This window comes from Crocodylus siamensis, chromosome 6 (genome assembly GCF_052110815.1).
Source record: "Crocodylus siamensis isolate JL-2025a chromosome 6, ASM5211081v1, whole genome shotgun sequence".
Lineage (NCBI taxonomy): Eukaryota > Metazoa > Chordata > Crocodylia > Crocodylidae > Crocodylus > Crocodylus siamensis.
In genome coordinates this window covers 14362466-14381376 of record NC_143400.1, presented here as the reverse complement: position 1 = coordinate 14381376, position 18911 = coordinate 14362466, and the positions used below count along the sequence as shown (strand labels likewise).

At 58.5% G+C, this 18911-nt stretch overlaps 1 protein-coding gene across 3 annotated transcripts; it reads left to right on the top strand.

Annotated features, from left to right (window-relative positions):
- The first annotated feature begins 883 nt into the window (after positions 1–883).
- MTMR11 (myotubularin related protein 11) lies at positions 884–18745 on the top strand. Of its 3 annotated transcripts, none has more exons than XM_090053346.1 (17): positions 884–1013; positions 5524–5599; positions 5773–5909; positions 6048–6120; positions 6308–6450; positions 12225–12306; positions 12381–12531; positions 12913–13000; positions 13165–13253; positions 13375–13499; positions 13822–13888; positions 14019–14089; positions 14167–14339; positions 14680–14850; positions 15328–15555; positions 15815–16081; positions 16532–18745. In XM_090053346.1, the coding sequence occupies exons 1-17, from the start codon at positions 957–959 to the stop codon at positions 16679–16681; spliced, it is 2148 nt and encodes a 715-aa protein (XP_089909472.1). In that variant the 5' UTR covers positions 884–956; the 3' UTR covers positions 16682–18745. The 3 variants fall into 3 exon arrangements, with proteins under 3 accessions (XP_089909472.1, XP_089909474.1, XP_089909473.1); XM_090053347.1 differs by having other exon boundaries at positions 888–1013; positions 5527–5599; XM_090053348.1 differs by lacking the exon at positions 16532–18745 and having other exon boundaries at positions 15787–15986.
- Positions 18746–18911: the final 166 nt, after the last annotated feature.

The following is an 18911-nucleotide window of genomic DNA, read 5'->3' as shown; positions in this document are numbered from 1 at the left end:
ACATGGTTTTCTCCATGTGAAAAGGGACCAGAAGCTTTCCTAAGACGCGAGAGGCCTGGGGCGACGGTGTTCGCTTCAGAGCAAAGCCCAAAACCCATGCAACTTTATTGGCATGTGTCCTAGGGCCAGGCTGCACTCCCGCGGGGCCCCACGAGCACCCCCCCCCGCACCCACTAGGCTGCACTCCCGCGGGGCCCCACGAGCCCCCCCCCCCCGCACCCACTAGGCTGCACTCCCGCGGGGCCCCACGAGCCCCCCCCCCCGCACTCACTAGGCTGCACTCCCGCGGGGCGCCACGAGGCCCCCCCGCACCCACTAGGCTGCACTCCCGCGGGGCCCCACGAGCCCCCCCGCACCCACTAGGCTGCACTCCCGCGGGGCCCCCCCCCCGCACCCACTAGGCTGCACTCCCGCGGGGCGCCACAAGCCCCCCCCCCCGCACTCACTAGGCTGCACTCCCGTGGGGCGCCACCCCCCCCGCACTCACTAGGCTGCACTCCCGCGGGGCGCCACGAGGCCCCCCCGCACCCACTAGGCTGCACTCCCGCGGGGCCCCACGAGCCCCCCCGCACCCACTAGGCTGCACTCCCGCGGGGCCCCACGAGCCCCCCCCCGCACCCACTAGGCTGCACTCCCGCGGGGCGCCACAAGCCCCCCCCCCCGCACTCACTAGGCTGCACTCCCGTGGGGCGCCACGAGGCCCCCCCGCACTCACTAGGCTGCACTCCCGCGGGGCGCCACGAGGCCCCCCCGCACCCACTAGGCTGCACTCCCGCGGGGCCCCACGAGCCCCCCCGCACCCACTAGGCTGCACTGCGTCCCAGCCCGCGGCCAGGTGGGAGCCGCGCGGCCCCGCCCCGCCCCGCCCCCCGCCGCGCAGCCGCAGCCGCAGCAGCCGCCGCCGGAGCGCAGCGCCCGGCCGGGGTCGCCGCGCGTCCCGCTCCGGGCATGGGACGATGCTGCCCACCGCCAAGAGCTCCTTCAAGGTCCGGCAGCAGGAGCCGGGCGCGGGGGTGAGTGCGGGTGCTGCCCCCTCCCCTGCAGGGAGCCCCCCTCGGCCCGGCGTGGCCGCAGCCTGTCACCCCCCCCCCCGGGATCCGGCTCCCCGGCCCGGGTGCTGGCGCTTGCAAGGTGACCCCCTCCAGTGCCGCCCCGCACCCCCCGTTTCTGTGGCCGGCGCCAGGAGACGGCGCGTCATTGCCCCGGCGCCTCGTCGGGCTCCGCTCCCCGCTGGGTGCCGCTCGGAGGCGAGGCGCGGCCCGCGCACGAGCGCTGCGGCGGGGGGCAGAAGCGCCGGCGGCGCCCCCGTGCGGGGGGTCGGGGCCCCCGCGGCGCTGAGCCGCCTGCTCGAAGCAGGGCCGCGGGGGGGCTCGACCCGCGTGCAGACGTGGGTGGGCAAGGGGGTTCCTCTGCGCCAGGTGCTGTACAGACGCTTGGACAGGGCTGATCCTGGCGCCTGGCAGGCGCTGGACTAGATGGGACCTCAGCGGGTCCTGTCCAGCCCTGAGATGCCTGTGGGTGGGAGTGGAAGGCAAGAGGCAGAGAGAAGGGGGACCGATGATGTTATTTGCAGGGAACGGCTTCCCCAAAGCCAGCCCAGCCCGGGCCTCGCTGGGAAAGCGGCTGGGGGGGGGGGCAGAACGAGGAGGTCAACCCAGACCTGGGCTCCCTTTCCTCCCCGCCCGCGTCCCCGGGACGCTCCAAACGACCCCTGGAGATCGCCCCACTGTCGGGAGCCACGTGGATCTGGCCTGCCGCCTGCTGGGTTTTGATACATCCTCAGAAAATGCAGAGCTGGGGGTGGCATTTGGCACAGACCAGCCTGGATTGCAGACCCACCGGGCCAGGACTTTTCTGGCAAGCTTTTCTGTGGCACGGATGCGTGCTATGAGAACTGGGATAACTGGAACATGCTGGTTTCTGGGCACCAGCATGAGCGTACCTAGGATTTTGAAAAGGGGGGTGCAACATCCCACAACACACATTTTTCTCCATATGAAAAGGGACCAGAAGCTTTACTAACACACAAGGGGGCTGGGGCCATGTTATTCAGCTTAAGATTGAAGCCAAAAGCAATATAACTTTATTGGCACATGTGCAAAAAAACCCAAACAAATAATAAAAACCTGCCATAAATTAGGCAAAAAGTACTGGGAAGGTTTTTAGGTTGTAGCTGTTTTGGTCTAGAGGAAAAAGCAATCAGGACTTGTGGTAGAGGTGATCTTTTTTATTAGGCCAACTAGATTTTTGCTACTAAAGATTTTTTTTTTTTTTTTTTTGCAAAAATGTAGTCGGTCTAATAAAAGAGATCACCTCTGCCGCGAGTCCTGATTGCTTTGGGAGGTTTTTAGTTCTTGTATCCGGCAATCATTAGGATTCAAGGTGCATCTCCTTTCAGGTTTGTAAAACAAAATGTAGCTGGCTTGGCAGGGCCTCCGGTGCATGGCTGAAAGCTTTTTCTACTCCCTGGTTAACGTTTGCCTGAGTCAAGGCTTCCACACCTGAGCTGGCGTTGGCAGCTTGGAGTTCAAAGCAGTCTGCAGGGCTGTGACATGGCAGCTGCGTTGCCAGGAGCAGACAACAGAAGAGAGGAGAGCTTGATTAGTGGGAAGTCAAGGTGCTTAGGCGGGGGAGGAGGAGAGAGCATCCTTAAGTCCCATCGAATGAAGAATTGAGAAGGAATCAAGTAGATTATAATAGATTATTTATATATATATATTATATATAGTATTCTATATTATAGTGTAGATTGAAATAGATTGGGATAGTATGTATTACAGTATAGAGGCTGGCTGGCAGCAGCCCAGCTTGGAAGGGCTCCAAGCGATTGGTGGGGCGTTCCCACCAATCAGGTGATGGCAGGGGAGAGGCTTGCCCCCTTCCTACCCAGGGGGAGGTGAAGAGCTGGACCTGAGAGGAGACTAACCCCCCTCGCTCTCCGATTGGTCCATTTGCAATCTGGGGGTGGAGCCTCTGGAGGGAGTAAAAGGGCAAGTGCCCGGTGCCTGGGCAGCTGCATGGAGGGACAAAGGAGAGCTGGCCAGCAGGACAGAGTGGAGACGGCTGGTTGGACGGGGAGCAGCAAGCGGACGTATCCCGCAGCCCCGCCGCGAGGCCGTGTGGGGTCAGTGCACAGCCGGTGTCTGGAGGGTCTGGGAGGGACCAAGACCCTGGGAGCTGCAGGCTCCAACCCCAGCATGAGGCCAGGCATCCTGGTGCACGGGGGGTCCAGAACAGACTGAGCCCCCAGAGCTGCACGAGGCAGCTTGGGTCCCCAACCCTTGGTGCAGGGCCAGGTACACGGTGCACAGGCGGTGCATGGAGGGTCCAGGAGTGGACCGAAACCCTACAGCCACATGACACACGAGCCAGGGCTGTTGGTGCATGGGATAGTGCACAGGGCCCAGAGAGGGCCCAAGGCTGGAAGGGCCTCGAGAAACTGAGGACCCCTGCTGAGGAAGGAGACGTCTCAGCCCAGGAACAGGAGAGCCTTGTTCCTGAGTTACCCGAGAAAGGGTTTCCCACAGAGGAGGAGGGATTTCCCCCGTTGTTTGTGGCCAGCAGCTGGAGGGGAAGCCCCGAAGGGGAGGACTCCCAGTTGTGAGGTCCCCTTTGTGAGCAATTCAGAGAGGGTTACTGGGGCCAGTAAGGCACAGCGAAACTTTTGCTGCTGCTTATCCTTGAGGCACTGTTATTGCATCAGGGTAACATGAGCTATCCTTTTGTTTTCTTGGGAATCTAAATTTGGGCATGCTTTGCTCTGCGTCTTATATCTTGTAAATCCTGTGCCTCATATTTTGGAGCCTGCACCTTATGCTTTATAAGCCTTACCTCTCATTAGAGTATAAGTTAATGAGACCCTTGTCTGACCTCTTGATCTCCCATCAGTACCTATATAGGTATGTGAATAAATTGCTTATAGTTCCTATATTTTGTGTACATATGCTTATATTATGATTTCCTTATCTTATTAAATAGTTAAGTTTTATCATGTGCCTAAGCCTGACTCTATAGGGGAAGGAGGGAAACTGCAGCAGGCAGTGTCACCTCACAGCGCACCTGCCTTGCTGACATTGCCTTCAATTGGAGAGGGGAGTACATAACTGCATAATACCCGAGATAGATAGATAGATAGATACTATAGTATTATGTATTATGATATAGATTTTATTTTATACATATATGAGAGAGAGAGAATTAGGTATTATAATACAGATGACAATAGCTATATTATGTATTATAGTATAGATTATAATAGATTATATGTAGTATAGATTATAATAAACTACAAAGTCAAGTGACTCCATTGCTGCCCCTGCCAGGCTCTAGGTTTCAAGTTTGGGTGGGTCAGGAATCCAAGTGAGATGAGACTGCACCCTTCTGGATCTGCCCCGTGTATGAATCCCCCTCGTGCTGGTGTGACCACGTTATGCTGTGCCACTGCATCAGATAAAGGAGCTCGTGCTTGAGCAAGTTTGTGCCTCGCTGATGTTGTCAGTCTATGTGGTGCATCTGTTCCCAGCCTCGAGTACCAGGAGTGGCCCCATGGGTGGGAACAGGGGGCAAAGGGGCAGCTTTGTGGTTGGATGGGTGTAGCGTAGAAGAGCCCTGCTGTGTATACAGCAGCTTGCTCATCCCCAGCTGCTTGGCAGCCCTGTTTCACAGCCCTAAAGGGAGGAGAATCGTCTCCCTTTGCACCGTGCATGGACAGCAGGGCTCTGATCTTTGCTGGGGTCCCCAGTAGTTACAGCAAGATAGATAGGGCTGGTGAAATGCAGCTGCTTCTGGGGTGGAGGCTGGCAGGTGACACAGATAGCCCATGGGACTGGGGCATGGATGAGATCAGGGTGAGAAGGGAGGGGGTTTCCCCTGTACAGTCCATCTCATACTGGATATGGGAACACAAGCCCATTCCCACTGGTTTCAGCCCTGCCTCGATGTGAGGAGAAACTGGACCTGGGAGCAGGGGTCACTTGGGGGGCTGAGCTGGTGGCAGCGCCACATATGTCTGGAGCCTGCTGATCCATGCATCCCCATCTGCGGCCTTGTAGCTGCTCCCCAGATCGGGGGCTGCACATGGGGCTGCATAAGTCGGCCCCTGCCCCGTCCCCAGATGATGCAGCTGTGTGGTATAATGGTTAGCATGCATCAGGCCTGTTTCCCCACTCACAGACTGCATCAGAGGCCAAAGTGACTTGCCAGCAGGGACAGAAGGGAATCAGGCAGCGAGGCTAGATCTGGGGGAGGGAGAGGGCAGTGAGCTGGCTCCCAGCCCTGTTTCCAGACCACCCGGTGCCCTGAGTGTCAGCACCCCGCACCATTCCCACAGCCATCAGGTCGACTCTCTGCACTGTGAGCCTGCAGACCTCAGCCTGCTTCACTAAGGAGGGTGGAAGCATGCTTTGGGGAAAGTGAGGCACGGACCTCCCCATGGCCCTCCAGAACCTCCTGGTCATTGCCAGCTCTATCCTGGGAAGGGCAGGATTAAACCCCACTAACCCTAGCCTCTTTCTCCCCCACCAGCAGCCCAGGGGTCCAAAGTTCTCCAGTGCCAATGCCAAGAGGAACAGGCCCTGCCAGGCTTTCCCTGGGATCCCAGGTATGGTGAGGGTGGGGGCAGACCCCATCTGGCCTGGGGAGTGGGTCTTGTCTGTAGCCGAACTCGGGCCGGCTTGGGCCCTGCAGAAACTGGGCTGGGAAGGACCCGCATCCCCTCCCAGGGGATCCAGGGCTGGGTCCCTGCTGGCTCCTGATGCTATGTCCTGGTTCCAGGCGAGTTCGTGCTGGAAGCGGCACCCGGCGTGCGAAGGAGCCTCGGTGCCAGCCTCAGGTTCGACTCCGTCCTGGGTACCCTGTTCTGCACCAACCGGAGGGTTGCTTTTGTGCCAGACGTGCCCCCTGGGGCCAAGGTGGGTGCTAGGGAAGCTGGGGGGGTCCCCATCCATGCCAGCCAGCAGCTAATCCCACTATGTGCCCAGATCATGGCCGAGTGGGGTGTGGGGGGGTATAGCCTGTCCCTCCCCTGACCTGGCTGCTCCTGGCTGCAGGCACATCCCCGCTGCTCCTTCCTGCACAGTGAATACGACGTGGCCCTACCTTGCATTGGGAAGCTTGTAGCAGGTAAAGAGGCCTGGGGTATGCAGTTGTGGGGGGTTGCAGGGAGTGGCATGGGGCAGTTTGCCCCCGGGCCCCTCACTGGGGCTGGAGGTGATGGGGCATCCCTGCTACCCTCTGCCCTGGGAGTGCTTTCTGCATCTGGGGGCTGAGCCCCCCAGTTCAAGCCCCTGACCCAGCTTCTCTGCCGCAGCCAGCAGCGTGTCCAAGGCCAAGGTGCTGACAGCCAGTTCCAGCCTCAAGTTTGTGCCCGAGGAGCTGGTCCTGTACTGCAGGGACTTCCGTGTGCTGCATTTCCGCTTCCCCGAGAGTGGGCTGGAGCCAGGCGCCTTCCGGGTGAGTCCGACCCTCCCTCGCGCCCCTGCAGCAGGCAGGGACCCCGCTGCCCATGCGCTGCAGGTCAGATCCTCATATTCCTGTGTGGTGGGAGGCAAAAGGCAGCTGGGGTCACTGGTTACAGCAAGTGGAGGAGGATTAGGTTGGTGTCAGGGGCTGGGGGCCCAGACTCCTGAGTTCTTAGGTCGAGAAGGGGAGCAGGAGCTGGGTGGTTGGAGTCGGGGAGCCAAGACTCCTGGGTGCTGTTCCTCGTGCTGCTGGCCTCTCCCTGCCTCAGTTTCCCTTAGTTCTCAAATGGGGAGGGCTGGATTTCCTTTTAGCATCTTGGGGATCGCCCAGCCCTGAGGGGTTGGTACCAGCTGATCCCATACAAGATCCCATACAGTCCCTGGCAGGGATCATTGGACCCCTGCTAAACCAGATGGGACAACCGACAACTGATGCCCATGAAAAAGCAAACTTGCTAAATGGGTACTTTGCATCAGTTTTTCACCAGTCCCATGGGACAGCCCTGCCCACTTTGGATCAGGGATGTCTGGGTGAGGGAGATCCCTTACCCTCCATCAGTGCTGGCCTCATGAAGGAACACCTTGACAGGCTGGATACCTTCAAGTCAGCCGGCCCTGATGGGTTACACCCCAGGGTACCCAAGGAGCTGGCGAGCGTCATAGCTCAGCCCCTGGCACAGATTTTGAGAGCTCCTGGCGCTCTGGTGTAGTGCCCGAAGACTGGAAGAAGGCCAATGTGGTGCCTATCTTCAAGAAAGGGAGGAGAGTGGATCCGGCTAACTACAGGCCCATCAGCCTGACCTCTATCCCAGGGAAGGTCTTGGAAAAGATTATCAGAGAGGCCATCCTTAATGGACTGCCCGATGCCAACATCCTGAGGGATAGCCAGCACGGGTTTGTTGCGGGTAGGTCTTGCTTGACCGATCTCATTTCCTTCTACGACCAGGTGACCTATCACCTGGACAAGGGAGAAGAGATTGATGTTGTATATCTTGACTTTAAAAAAGCCTTTGATCTGGTATCCCATGATCACCTCTTGGCAAAACTGGCCAGTTGTGGCCTCCACCTCACCACGATCCGCTGGCTGGGGGACTGGCTCTGTGGTTGGACCCAGAGGCTGGTGGTTGATGAAAGTCAATCGTCATGGCACGTTGAGACAAGTGGCGTCCCTCAAGGCTCTGTCTTGGGGCCTATACTGTTTAACATCATCAGTGATATAGACATTGATGTCAGAAGTGGACTGGTCAAGTTTGCTGATGACACCAAACTCTGGGGTAAAGCATCCACGCCAGAAGACAGGCGGGTGATCCAGGCTGACCTGGACAGGCACATGAAATGGGCGGACGAGAACCTGACGGTGTTTAACACCGAAAAATGCAAGGTTCTCCACCTTGGGAGGAAAAACCTGCAGCATCCATATAGGGTCGGCAGTGATCCAATCTGGCCAGTCTGGCCACTTCGGATGTCGGCAATGCAATGCGATGGGGATCTCCGCACCAGGTTTCTGTCGCAACCCGGCTGACACTTCAGAGCCGCCTTGGAGATCCGGCCATAGGGTATAATGGGGAATCAATGGAAGATCTATAACTTTGTTGTTTTTTGTCCGATTTGGATGAAACATGCAGGAGTGGTAGCCTCTGCTGAGAGAATGAAATCTGCTACGTTTCAAGAAGATTGGTGCAGGCGTTGGGGGGGAACTGTACCCCAAATTTTTGAAATCCAAACTCATGTCACGACTGTGTGTCGCACCATAGGGGGGTGAAAACTGCCAGGCTGGTGGCTCGTAATGAGGCCACAAATCCTGCCAAGTGTCAAGAAGGTCAGTGCAGGGGATTGGGGGGAACTGCCCCTCAAGCTGCAGACAAGCACAACTGGTGCCATGGGTGACGCTGGGTGTGCTAAGGCGCAGCGGGGTGACAGCTGCAGGGGTGGTGGCCCCTGCTGTGGCGCCTGCCAGCTGTGGAGGAGATCGGTGCAGGGGGGTCCTGGGGCCCTGCACCCCGAGCTGCTGACAGACAAAACTGGTGCAAAGACTGTCTCTTAAGTCGCTATGTAGTAGCTGGGTCCTATGTATTGAGTCCCTGGTCCCTGAGTGAATCATGACTGATTGGTTGGTAACCGGGAACACAGCAGCTTCGCAGCCGGCCGGCAGCAGTGTGTCCCCCCCGGCCCCAGGACAGCCAGCCAGTCCCACAGCACCCATGGTACCAGTTGTGCTTGTCTGCAGCTTGAGGGGCAGTTCCCCCCCAAACCCCTGCACCGATTTTCTTGAAAGTTGGCAGGCCTCATCCTCTCTGCAGAGTCTACCACCCCTGAAAAGTTCATCCAAATTGGACAAAAAACAACAAAGTTATAAATATTTTATTGTTTCCCCATTATACCCTATGGCTGGATCTCCTTTGCGGCTCCAAAGCTCTTCAGGAAGCCAAATTGAGGCAGTGCCTTGACCCAGATGTGCTGCTTTGGACCCCGAAGCATCCAAAGCTTCTCCGGATCCGAAGCTCTGTCTGAAGCCTCCCACAGCCCTACTCGGCAGTGCTACGCTGGCTAGCACTACAGATGAAAGGGACTTGAGGGTCATGGTTCATCACAAGAGAAACATGAGTGTTCAGTGTCATGCTGCAGCTAGTAAAGCAAGCAAAATGCTGGCTTGCATCCATAGATGTTTCTCAAGCAAATCCCAGTATGTCATTCTCCCCTTGTACTTGGCCTTGGGGATCCCGCGACTGGAGTACTGCATCCAGTTGTGGGCTCCACAATTCAGAAGCGGGGTGGAGAAGCATCAGAGAGTCCAGGGGAGAGCCACGCACATGATCAGAGGTCAGGAAAACAGACCTTATGATGACAGGCTGAGAGCCATGGGACTCTTCAGCCCGGAAAAGCGCAGGTTCAGGGGTGATTTGGTGGCCACCTATGAGTTTATCAGAGGTGCTCATCAGGATCTGGGGGAACATCTGTTCCCCAGAGCGCCCCAAGGGATGACAAGATCGAATGGTCACAAACTCCTCTGTGACTGATTCAGGCTGGACATAAGGTTCTTAGCCAGAGTGCAGGACCTCCATCTAACCCAGGAGGTGCACAGTCCCACCAGGGGAGACGCCTTGTTGGACCTGGTGCTGGCCACGGGTGATGACCTGGTGAGGGGGCTGCGGGTGATGGGCCACCTGGGAGACAGTGATCATCGCTTGCTGGAATTCACCATCCAGCGTAAGGTGGCAAAGGGCTGCAGCAAGGCAACAGCCCTAGACTTTAGGAGGGCTGACTTCAACAAGCTAAGGAGGATCGTTGGGGAAGCGCTGAGGACCCAGAGGGGAAGGGAATCAGATGTCGAAGGTGAGTGGTTGCTCCTTAAGGAGACGATCCTCCATGCCCAAAGGGAGATAATCCCAACAAGGGTCAAAGGGAGCAGGAGGGCACATAAACCCCCATGGCTCACTAAGAGCATCCGGGAATGTCTCCTTGCTAAAAGGGAGGCATACACCCAATGGAGAGATGGGGTCATCACCAAGAAGGACTATGTTACAGTCGCCCGAGGATGTAGGGGGGCAGTCAGGAGGGCCAAGGCAGAGATGGAGATAGGACTAGCTTCCCGGATTAAGGACAATAAGAAGTCCTTCTTCAAATACATAGGGGGTAAAAAGAGGGTCCCGGGTAATGTGGGGCCCCTGCAGGACACGATGGGCAACTTAGTCATCACGCCAGATGACAAAGCTAACATATTTAACGATTTCTTTGCCTCTGTCTTCCTAAGTAGGGACCAGTTCAGCCACCTCCCTGCTGGGCCCCCCTCGGGCCCCAGGAGAGACACGCCTGGGCCAGGGGTTAGCGAGGAGTTAGTTAGGGTACTTCTGGAGAGGCTTGACGTGTTCAAGTCCGCTGGTCCGGACGATCTTCACCCTAGGGTTCTACAGGAACTGGCCGAGGTCATTGCGGGACCCCTGGCGCGGCTCTATGAGCACTCGTGGTGCTTTGGCGAGGTGCCGGAGGACTGGAAGAGGGCCAATGTGGTCCCTATCTTCAAAAAGGGAAAAAAAGAGGACCCGGGAAATTACAGGCCAGTTAGTCTTACCTCAATCCCGGGTAAGCTCTTTGAAAAAATTATCCTGGCACACATCCAGGAGGGCCTTGCGGGGGAATGCATGCTCAGGGGCAACCAACATGGGTTCATCAGTGGCAGGTCTTGTCAGACCAACCTGGTGGCCTTTTACGATCAGGTCACCAAATCATTAGACGCAGGGGTTGCTGTGGATGCAGTCTTTTTGGACTTCCGGAAGGCTTTCGACACTGTCTCTCACCCTGTCCTCATCAAAAAGCTGGGAGACTGTGGTGTCGATGCCTACACAGTCAAATGGGTCGCCAACTGGTTGGAGGGCCGCACCCAGAGGGTGGTAGCGGATGGGTTCTTCTCGACCTGGAAGGACGTGGGCAGTGGGGTTCCGCAGGGCTCGGTCAACATCTTCATCAGCGACTTGGATGACGGGGTAGAAAGCACCCTGTTCAAGTTTGCTGATGACACTAAGATGTGGGGGGATGTGGGTGCACTAGAAGGGTGCAATAGGCTACAAGCTGACCTTGACAGGTTGCAACGGTGGGCGGATGAGAATAGGATGGGGTTTAACACTGATAAGTGCAAGGTGTTGCACATGGGGAGGAAGAACCGGCACCACACTTACAGGTTGGGGAACTCCCCTCTTGCCAGCACGGAGACGGAAAAGGACCTTGGAGTCGTCATTGACTCCACGATGAACGTGGGCCGGCAGTGTGGGGAGGCAGTCAAGAAGGCCAACCGTACCCTGTCATGCATTCACAGATGCATCTCGAGCAGGTCCAGGGAGGTGATCCTCCCCCTCTATGCGGCACTGGTCAGGCCGCAGCTGGAGTACTGCGTCCAGTTCTGGGCGCCACACTTCAAGAGGGACGTGGACAATATGGAAAGAGTTCAGAGGAGGGCCACTCGTATGATCAGGGGTCAGCAGGGCAGGCCTTATGAGGAGAGGCTACGGGACCTGAACCTGTTTAGCCTCCACAAGAGAAGGTTAAGGGGGGACCTTGTGGCCTGCTACAAACTGGTCAGGGGGGATCAGCAGGTATTGGGGGAGTCCCTGTTCCCCCGTGCGCTGCCAGGAGTGACCAGGAATAACCGTCACAAACTGGCGGAGGGTAAGTTTAGATTAGATATTAGGAGGCGCTACTTCACAGTCAGGGCGGCTAGGGCCTGGAACCGGCTTCCAGGGGAAGTGGTGCAGGCTCCTAGCCTGGGGATTTTTAAAAGGAAGTTAGATGAGCACCTTGCCGGGGTCATCTGACCCCGGTGCTCTTTCCTGCTAAGGCAGGGGGTCGGACTAGATGATCTACCTAGGTCCCTTCCGACTCTAGCTACTATGAAACTTCTTCACTGTCTGAGCCCCACGGTCTGGAACAGACTGACAGACGGCCGCTGGAGGTGGTTCAAGCACCCACTTTGAACACTTTCAAGGCACATTTGGATGCTTATCTCGCTGGGATCCTATGATCCTTGCTGACTTCCTGCCCCTGGAGTTGGGGGCTGGACTCAATGATCTTCCGAGGTCCCTTCCAGCCCGAATGTCTATGAAATCATCCTAGTGCCTGAATCACAAAGGACCGGGGGATTTGGGCTGTGCCAGGACCCCCAATTCCCCTCAGCAGTGCTCAGACTTAGAGCCGGGGGGCATGGGGTGCTGCCCAGGGGGGAAAGATGCTCCTGGTAGCCCTGCCCCAGCCCCGCTCATGGCTGCCGCCTCCCAGGTGACGATGGCCATCGCTCGGGCCCAGGAGAGTGACAGGGATGTGGCAGCCTGGTCCGACCCAACCCAGCTGAGGAACCTGGGTAAGTGATCCCGTGCCTGGCCGGGAGGGCAGTGGGCCCTGTGGGCACCATGCTGAAGGGGCTTCGGCTTGCAGAGAACGCCCAGCGGAGCCCTGAGGAGGAGGAAGATCCGGCGCCCACGCTGCTCTTCGAGAGCCTCCAGGACTGGGAGCAGGAGCTGCGGCGCCTGGGGCCCGCAGGCTGGCGGGTCAGTGTGGCCAACGAGCGCTTCGACATGGCCACCAGGTGAGCGGGGGTGTGGGGCGGGCAGGATCTTTCTCACCCCGTCTCCACTAGAAAATGCAGGAGACCTCCCCAAATCCCCAAGGGGTCCAGGGCATTGGAGGGACCAGATGCGTGGGTTTCCTGTTCTCCACAGCCCTCGTTCCTAGCCCCGGGGACTGAGATGTGTAGGGGCAATGGAAAGCTTCTGCTTCTGCCCTGGATGCTTGGGGGTTTTGTGCTGTGATGGGCTTAAAGTGCCTGGAAAGCCAGGTTGGGGTGGGACCAGGCTGAGATCAAACTCTCGGGAGGGAAGGAGGATACCGAAGGCCGAATCCTGGGATAGAGGGTTGCGGGGGGGTTGTGGGGAGGGTCTGAGCTGTCTTTCCCGCGTCGTGCCCATAGCCTGCCCCGGTACCTCTGGGTGCCCAGCCAGCTGCTGGACAACGAACTCAAACGAGCTTTTGCCCACTTCAACCAGCGACGCATCCCAGTGAGTGACCTCCTCCCATCATCCAGGGTGACCCTCCCCAGCCTGAACCAGCTGGGGGAAGGGAAGAGCTCTGGCTTCGAGGTGGAGGAAGGGGATGGGGATGCAGGGGTGGGGGGAGCAGCCTGACGTGGATTTTGCCCCCCTGTGTCTGCCCTGCCTTGCAGAGGCTCTGCTGGCGGCACCCTGGGGGGAGTGACCTGCTGCGCGCTGCGAGCTTCCACGCTGCCTCAGACCCTGAGAAGGAGGACACGAGGTAGGAGCCACGGACGTGGGGATATGGGGCTGTGATGGTGGGGGTGGGATGCCATGCTGAGGCCCCAGCCTGGCTTAGGGGGGCCAGTGGCACCCATCTTATGCCCCATGTGTCTCTGCAGGGCGGTGGAGGCACTGCTGCTGGCTGGGCACGCGCGATGCGTGGTCGTGGACACGGTGGCCGACTTGCCCAGCCCCACCGAGATCCAGTTGGCCCATGTGCGGCTCCGCACCCTCTGCCTGCCCGGTGAGGAGCTTCCCCTGCCCTGTGTCTCCTAGGAGCTGAGAGCCGGGCTCTTCTTCCACGGATGTTGGCTGAGCCGGGAGCTGGCTCCTTGCCTCAGTTTTCCTGCTCAGGCAGATCTCATCCATCTCTGCAAAGGGTGGATGGGACTCGGGAGACCTGGTGTCGCTCTGCTCCTTCCCTGCCACAGACCCCCTTGGGGGACTTGGTCATGTTCTCTTACTCCGCTGCTGCCACCTGTGGAGTGGGGAGGGTCATTCCCACTCATGGCTGGGGTGGCTGCTGGAGGAGTCCATCTCTGTCCCCCTGCCTGGCTGCCTTCCAGACCCTGCCGTGGCCGATGAGAAGTGGCTGTCTGCGCTGGAGGGGACCCGCTGGCTGGACCATGTCAGGTGAGAGCTGTCCCTCCCTGCCCCCAAGATGTCCTCTCCTAGTGCCCAGGCCAGGCTCGCATGTGGCCATGACCCTAGTTTTCCAACCCCCAGTGCCCCCAGCTCTGCTAGCCACCCCATCCCCTTGCAGGGCCTGCGTGAGGAAGGCTAGCGATGTGGCTGTGCTGCTGGCAGAGAGGCGCTGCTCTGTTGTGCTGCAAGGTAGAGACTCCCCCACTGCTCGCTGGGGTCCCCAGGCCGCGCTGCCCAGCCCCCCTCACCCTGTGCTGCCCCCACAGAGTCAGATGACCGAGACCTCAACTGCCTGGTGGCCTCGCTGGTGCAGCTGCTGGCTGACCCCCACGCTCGCACCCAGCTGGGCTTCCAGAACCTGGTGCAGCGGGAGTGGGTGGCAGCCGGACATCCCTTTGCCCAGCGCCTCAACCTCTGCCGGGACGGTGACCGAGGCGAGGTGAGCCCAGGGGCAACCAGCGGGGGGGGCATCATGGAGCCTGTTCCCACTGGCTCCCAGGTGCCCTGGGCCTGGAGCTGGGGGCAGGGGGTGGAGCTGGCTGGGTGAGGCAGGGACCCAGAAGACCCCTCGGATTTGGGGCTTGGACCCCATCCCAGCCCCACTTGACTTGTCCTCGTCCCCAGCTGCTGTGTTCTACCCCAGACGCAGCTGCATTGCCATGGCAGCTGACCCCCCCACCCTCCTCCCTCCATTGGGGCTGTCCGTACGTTGCCGTGTTCCACCCCAGAAGTAGTTGCATTTCGCTGTCAGCTCACTGGGGCTTAACCCCTCTCCGCAGGCTCCAGTGTTTCAGCTCTTCCTGGACTGCACCTGGCAGCTGCTGCGGCAGTTCCCAGCCGCCTTTGCCTTTGCCGAGGCCTATCTCCTGGCCCTGCATGACAGCAGCTATGTGCCTTTCTTCAGCACCTTCCTCTTCAGCTGCCAGTGGGAACGGAGCCGTAGGGGCCAGGTGAGTCCTTGGGTTCAGGATGGGCCTGGGAGCTGGCTTTGCTCTGCTTTGGGAGGGGAGTCAGGTCTAGGGGTTGGAGTCGGGACTCCTTGGTTCTGTCCTTGGCTGTGGGAGGTGAGTGGGGCCATGGGGTCAGGGGATGGGGATGGGGCAGGGACTCCTGGGGTCTCTGCTCAGCTGCAGGTGGGGATTGGGGTCCTCTGGTTCAAGCCAGGGATGGGAGTGAGGACACCTGGGCTTCCTGGGAGAAAAGTAGGGTTGGAGCAGGGGACTGGGGCTCCTGGGTTCTTCTACCCCTGACTGCTTCGTGCCTCATTTTCCCTGCTCATCCCACAGGGGTTCTGCTCCCTGCTGCTGGGAGAGCTGGGTAACGTGACGTTTCCCTTAAATGGTCTGCAGCGGGGAGCAGCTCTGGGCTCTATGGGCTGATGGGAAGGGCTGTGTGTGCTCTCCTCACCCCCTCTGTCTGCCCCCCAGCACCGGGCCTTCGGCCAGCTGTACACACCCGTCAATGGCTGGCGGGACGCCCCCAACCTAAAGATCCTGCCACAGGCCAGCTGCTCAGCCCCGGCAGGAGGGGGTGCCTGCCTGCCCTCCATCTGGACCTGGGCACTGCACTACAGCGCCCAGCAGCGGGCGCAGTTCCAGAACACCGTCTACACTAGGGCCAGTGATGGGCACACAGCCCCGCCGGGCTGCAGCAAAGTGAGTGCAGTTGCCTCTGTATGGGGTGGGGCTGGGCACTACAGGCAGCTCTGGGTGGGGGCTGTGTGGGCGGGTAGGCAACCTAATGGTCACAGCACAAGGGACAAGGAGCTGGACAACTTGGCCTTCCTCCTGGTTGGGATGGGGAAGGAACCCAGGAGTTCAGCCTTGAGTCCCCTCTAGCCCTGCTGTGTCTTTGCTCCCTGCTATGCCCCATCCCCCTTCCCAAAGCCCCAGCCCACCTCCTGCCTCTCTCCAGCTGAAAGCCACCCTGTCTGAGACTGGGGCTGTGTTCCTTCTGGCCCGGGGGGCCCTGGCGCCGCAGCCCCACCTCTTCCCCTGGAAGAACGGCTCGCTCGTCAAGAAGGGCCCATGGCGTGTGCCATCTTCAGACAGCCTCAGCGACCAGCAGGGCTGGCCCAGCAGCTACCCTGCCTTGCTTGGGGAGGTCCTGGTGCCAGCCTGCGTGGGGCCGGCAATCCAGCTCTGGAGACGATGCTACCTCCGTGGGAGCCCCGAGCGGCAGGTAAGACCCAGGCTGGGCTCGGGGCAGCTCAGTGCCACCTCCTGTAACCTCAGTCAAGTCCCTTTGCCCCTCGGTGTTGATTCAAACCATTTGCCCTCATTGCAACAGGGTGGTGTGGGCCAGGGGGCTGGATCTAGGGTGGAGAGGGGAATAGTGGAGAAGGGAACTGGAAGCCTTAGTATCCAGTGGGACTCCCCACATTCCCCTGCAGCATCTTCAGGATGGGGGCTACGTATGGCACCGAGTGCGCTACAGCAACATTTTTCATCAGCCCCTGGGTGCAGCCCAATGAGGCATAAATCGGGCTGGCCCTTGTCAGGTGCCCAGGGAGTTGGATCTGGGCTCTGGCTGTTCCAGCCTCTCCATGCACTAGCTGATGGCACTAAGCCAGCCAGTACCCCAGATGCCTGCCCTGACCCCATGCCTCTGCTTCTTTTCCCCCCTGCTCAGCACGGCCTCTTCCCCCCAACGCTCTCTGGCCTCACCGAGGAGCTGGAGCTGCTTCAAGAGTGTCTGAACGATGGGCACTGGAGGGCCACAGCTCCACCCAGCCCTGCGGAGTCAGAGGAGGCAGGAAGCCCCCTTTCCCCATCCCGCTGATGGTGACCACTGCTGGGAGAGGATGTCAGGCAGCGGCTGGACTCACACGACCGACTTCCCTGGCATTCAGACCTGTCCACCTGGGTGTTGGCAATGAGGGCAGTGCCCACAGGCTGCTGTGGGCAGCTCATCTTGGAGATGGGCACCTGGATACTGCTGGATTTTCAGTCCCAGGCCTGGAACTTTGCCCAGCCCTTGGCATCTACTCGGGGGTCGCAGATATGTTGCCCGGTTGTCCTGGTGACTGGGCATCTCCCAGCAACGTGGCAGAGGGGACCAGCATCCCCAGAGCAAGCCCTAAAGATGGAGCTCTCCCCTGGGCCCCCAGACCCACGGTCGTCCTGGCTCAGGTCTGTGGAGGAGCCCTGCCCTGCTGCTAGTTAGCTGTCCCTTCCCTGCGGATTGTGGGTGGGCTTGCAGCACCTTCCACCCACCAAGCCAGGCTGTTTCTGCTGGGTTTTCCCAGCTGGACCCCTCAAAGAAAGCACTAATGAGGAATCTTTGGGGTGGGGGGACTGGAAGACCCCTCTCTTCCCTGTCCTAGGGGCTCAGATGCATTGTAAACTGCTGTGCACAAGGGAGTAGGTTAGGGAGGGGGGCGTGCTCTTTGCTGTAATCCTGCTACCTCCAGAAGCACTTTTGAAGACCCAGAGGAGTTTTACTGTAATGCACAAGAAAGACTTTTAAAGCGTCCGGAAATCCTGCTCATGCAAACATACAGTTGCAGTACATGAAAGAGCAAAAAATGTTGCGTGTACATAACAACACCCCACCCCCCCAGCGCAGGTTGCAGCTGCTGCTTTCTTGCAGAGGGACAGCAGCTGGATCTGGGATTGTGCGACCATCTCTTGCAGACTCTCTTCCTTGAGCTCCGGGCCCCGCTGCATCAGCTGCACATCAGGCTGTTGCATTGGCTGGGCTGGATCCGGGACATCCGCTCTGGCTGCCGTGGCCAGGATCAGACTCAGCCCTGTGTTATCACTTGCTCTCTGCACTTACAAGCTTGATGGGATTGGTGAAGGTTTATGCCTGGGGATCTTCCTAACCCCTCCGTTGAACTGGGCCTTCTCCAAAAGCTCATCCTGTCTGGGAGCTTCACAGCCCAGCAAGGGGAATCTGCCCAGCAGGGTGGATTTGGGCCCTTGCTACTAGGATACAGGGGAGGCCCCCACATGGGAAACTTGCTGGAGTCTTTCAGGTCCTTCCAAACTCCCAGCAGCTCCCCCACTTCAACATGTGCAGACATTGCTGATGGTAGCTCAGGGCCGGTACGCTCCTCCCCACTTTGGGATCTCTTTCTAAACCTATAAAATTTGCAGCTGGGGAGGGGAGGGAGAAACAACCTCACTGCTGATTAGGTGTTTCTGTTGTAGGATTTTTTTTTCAAGGCCCTGGCACAGTTATCGGTAACATACGTTTTGTTTAAAGCTATTCGTATTTTATTTTTTTAAAAATAGCTTTAGCTATAATTGGTAACCAGCAGATGGGTTTCCATTGGGCTTGAAGCACTTCAGGCAGAATGGGAAACTATACTTGGATGAGCTTATTCATGGTGCATGCACATGCACGTGCTTCTCGCCATCCATTTTGCTTAATAGAAAGGATCCCTTTAATTTCATGGGTTAGAAAAGGGTCGGTGCAAGGATCGAACTTCTCACAGGGGAAAGCAGCGGAGTTGCAGGATGGGCAGGTGTAGTCACAGCTGAAAGTCCAATGCTGCTTTGGAAAACACTGCAGGTTGACTGAAAAGGATGGGGAGCCTCACCCACTTCATCTCAAAAACTCCTTCCAGCCCCATGAGAGGCCTGGGGGGGAAAAGCTGAGTGTGTCCATCGCTCCTTAAAAAGATGACAGCCGGGGGCCTGGGCTCTCCCTTGAAGCAACTCCTTTGACTACTTCTTAAAAAGTTTTTGGGTGGCTGAGGAGTTTGTATCCCACAGCCCCCGTGACGCAAGGTAGGAGGTGCATAGCTATCCCAGCGAAGGGCATTCTGTTTTTTTCTAGTCTGTATATTTTTGTAGTGATGTTTCTATTTAAGAGCCCAATAAACACAGTATTTTTAAAGCTATGGGTTGTGGTGGCATGTTTGAAGATGTCCCAGTTCACCCCAAAAGGTTGCACAAGAGGCTGCTGTCTCTGGGGGCCGTTCGCAAGGCCGGGTGAAATCACCTCAACATCCCATGTGGTGCCAAATCCCACAAGCCTCCGATTTGAGGGTATTATCTGCCAG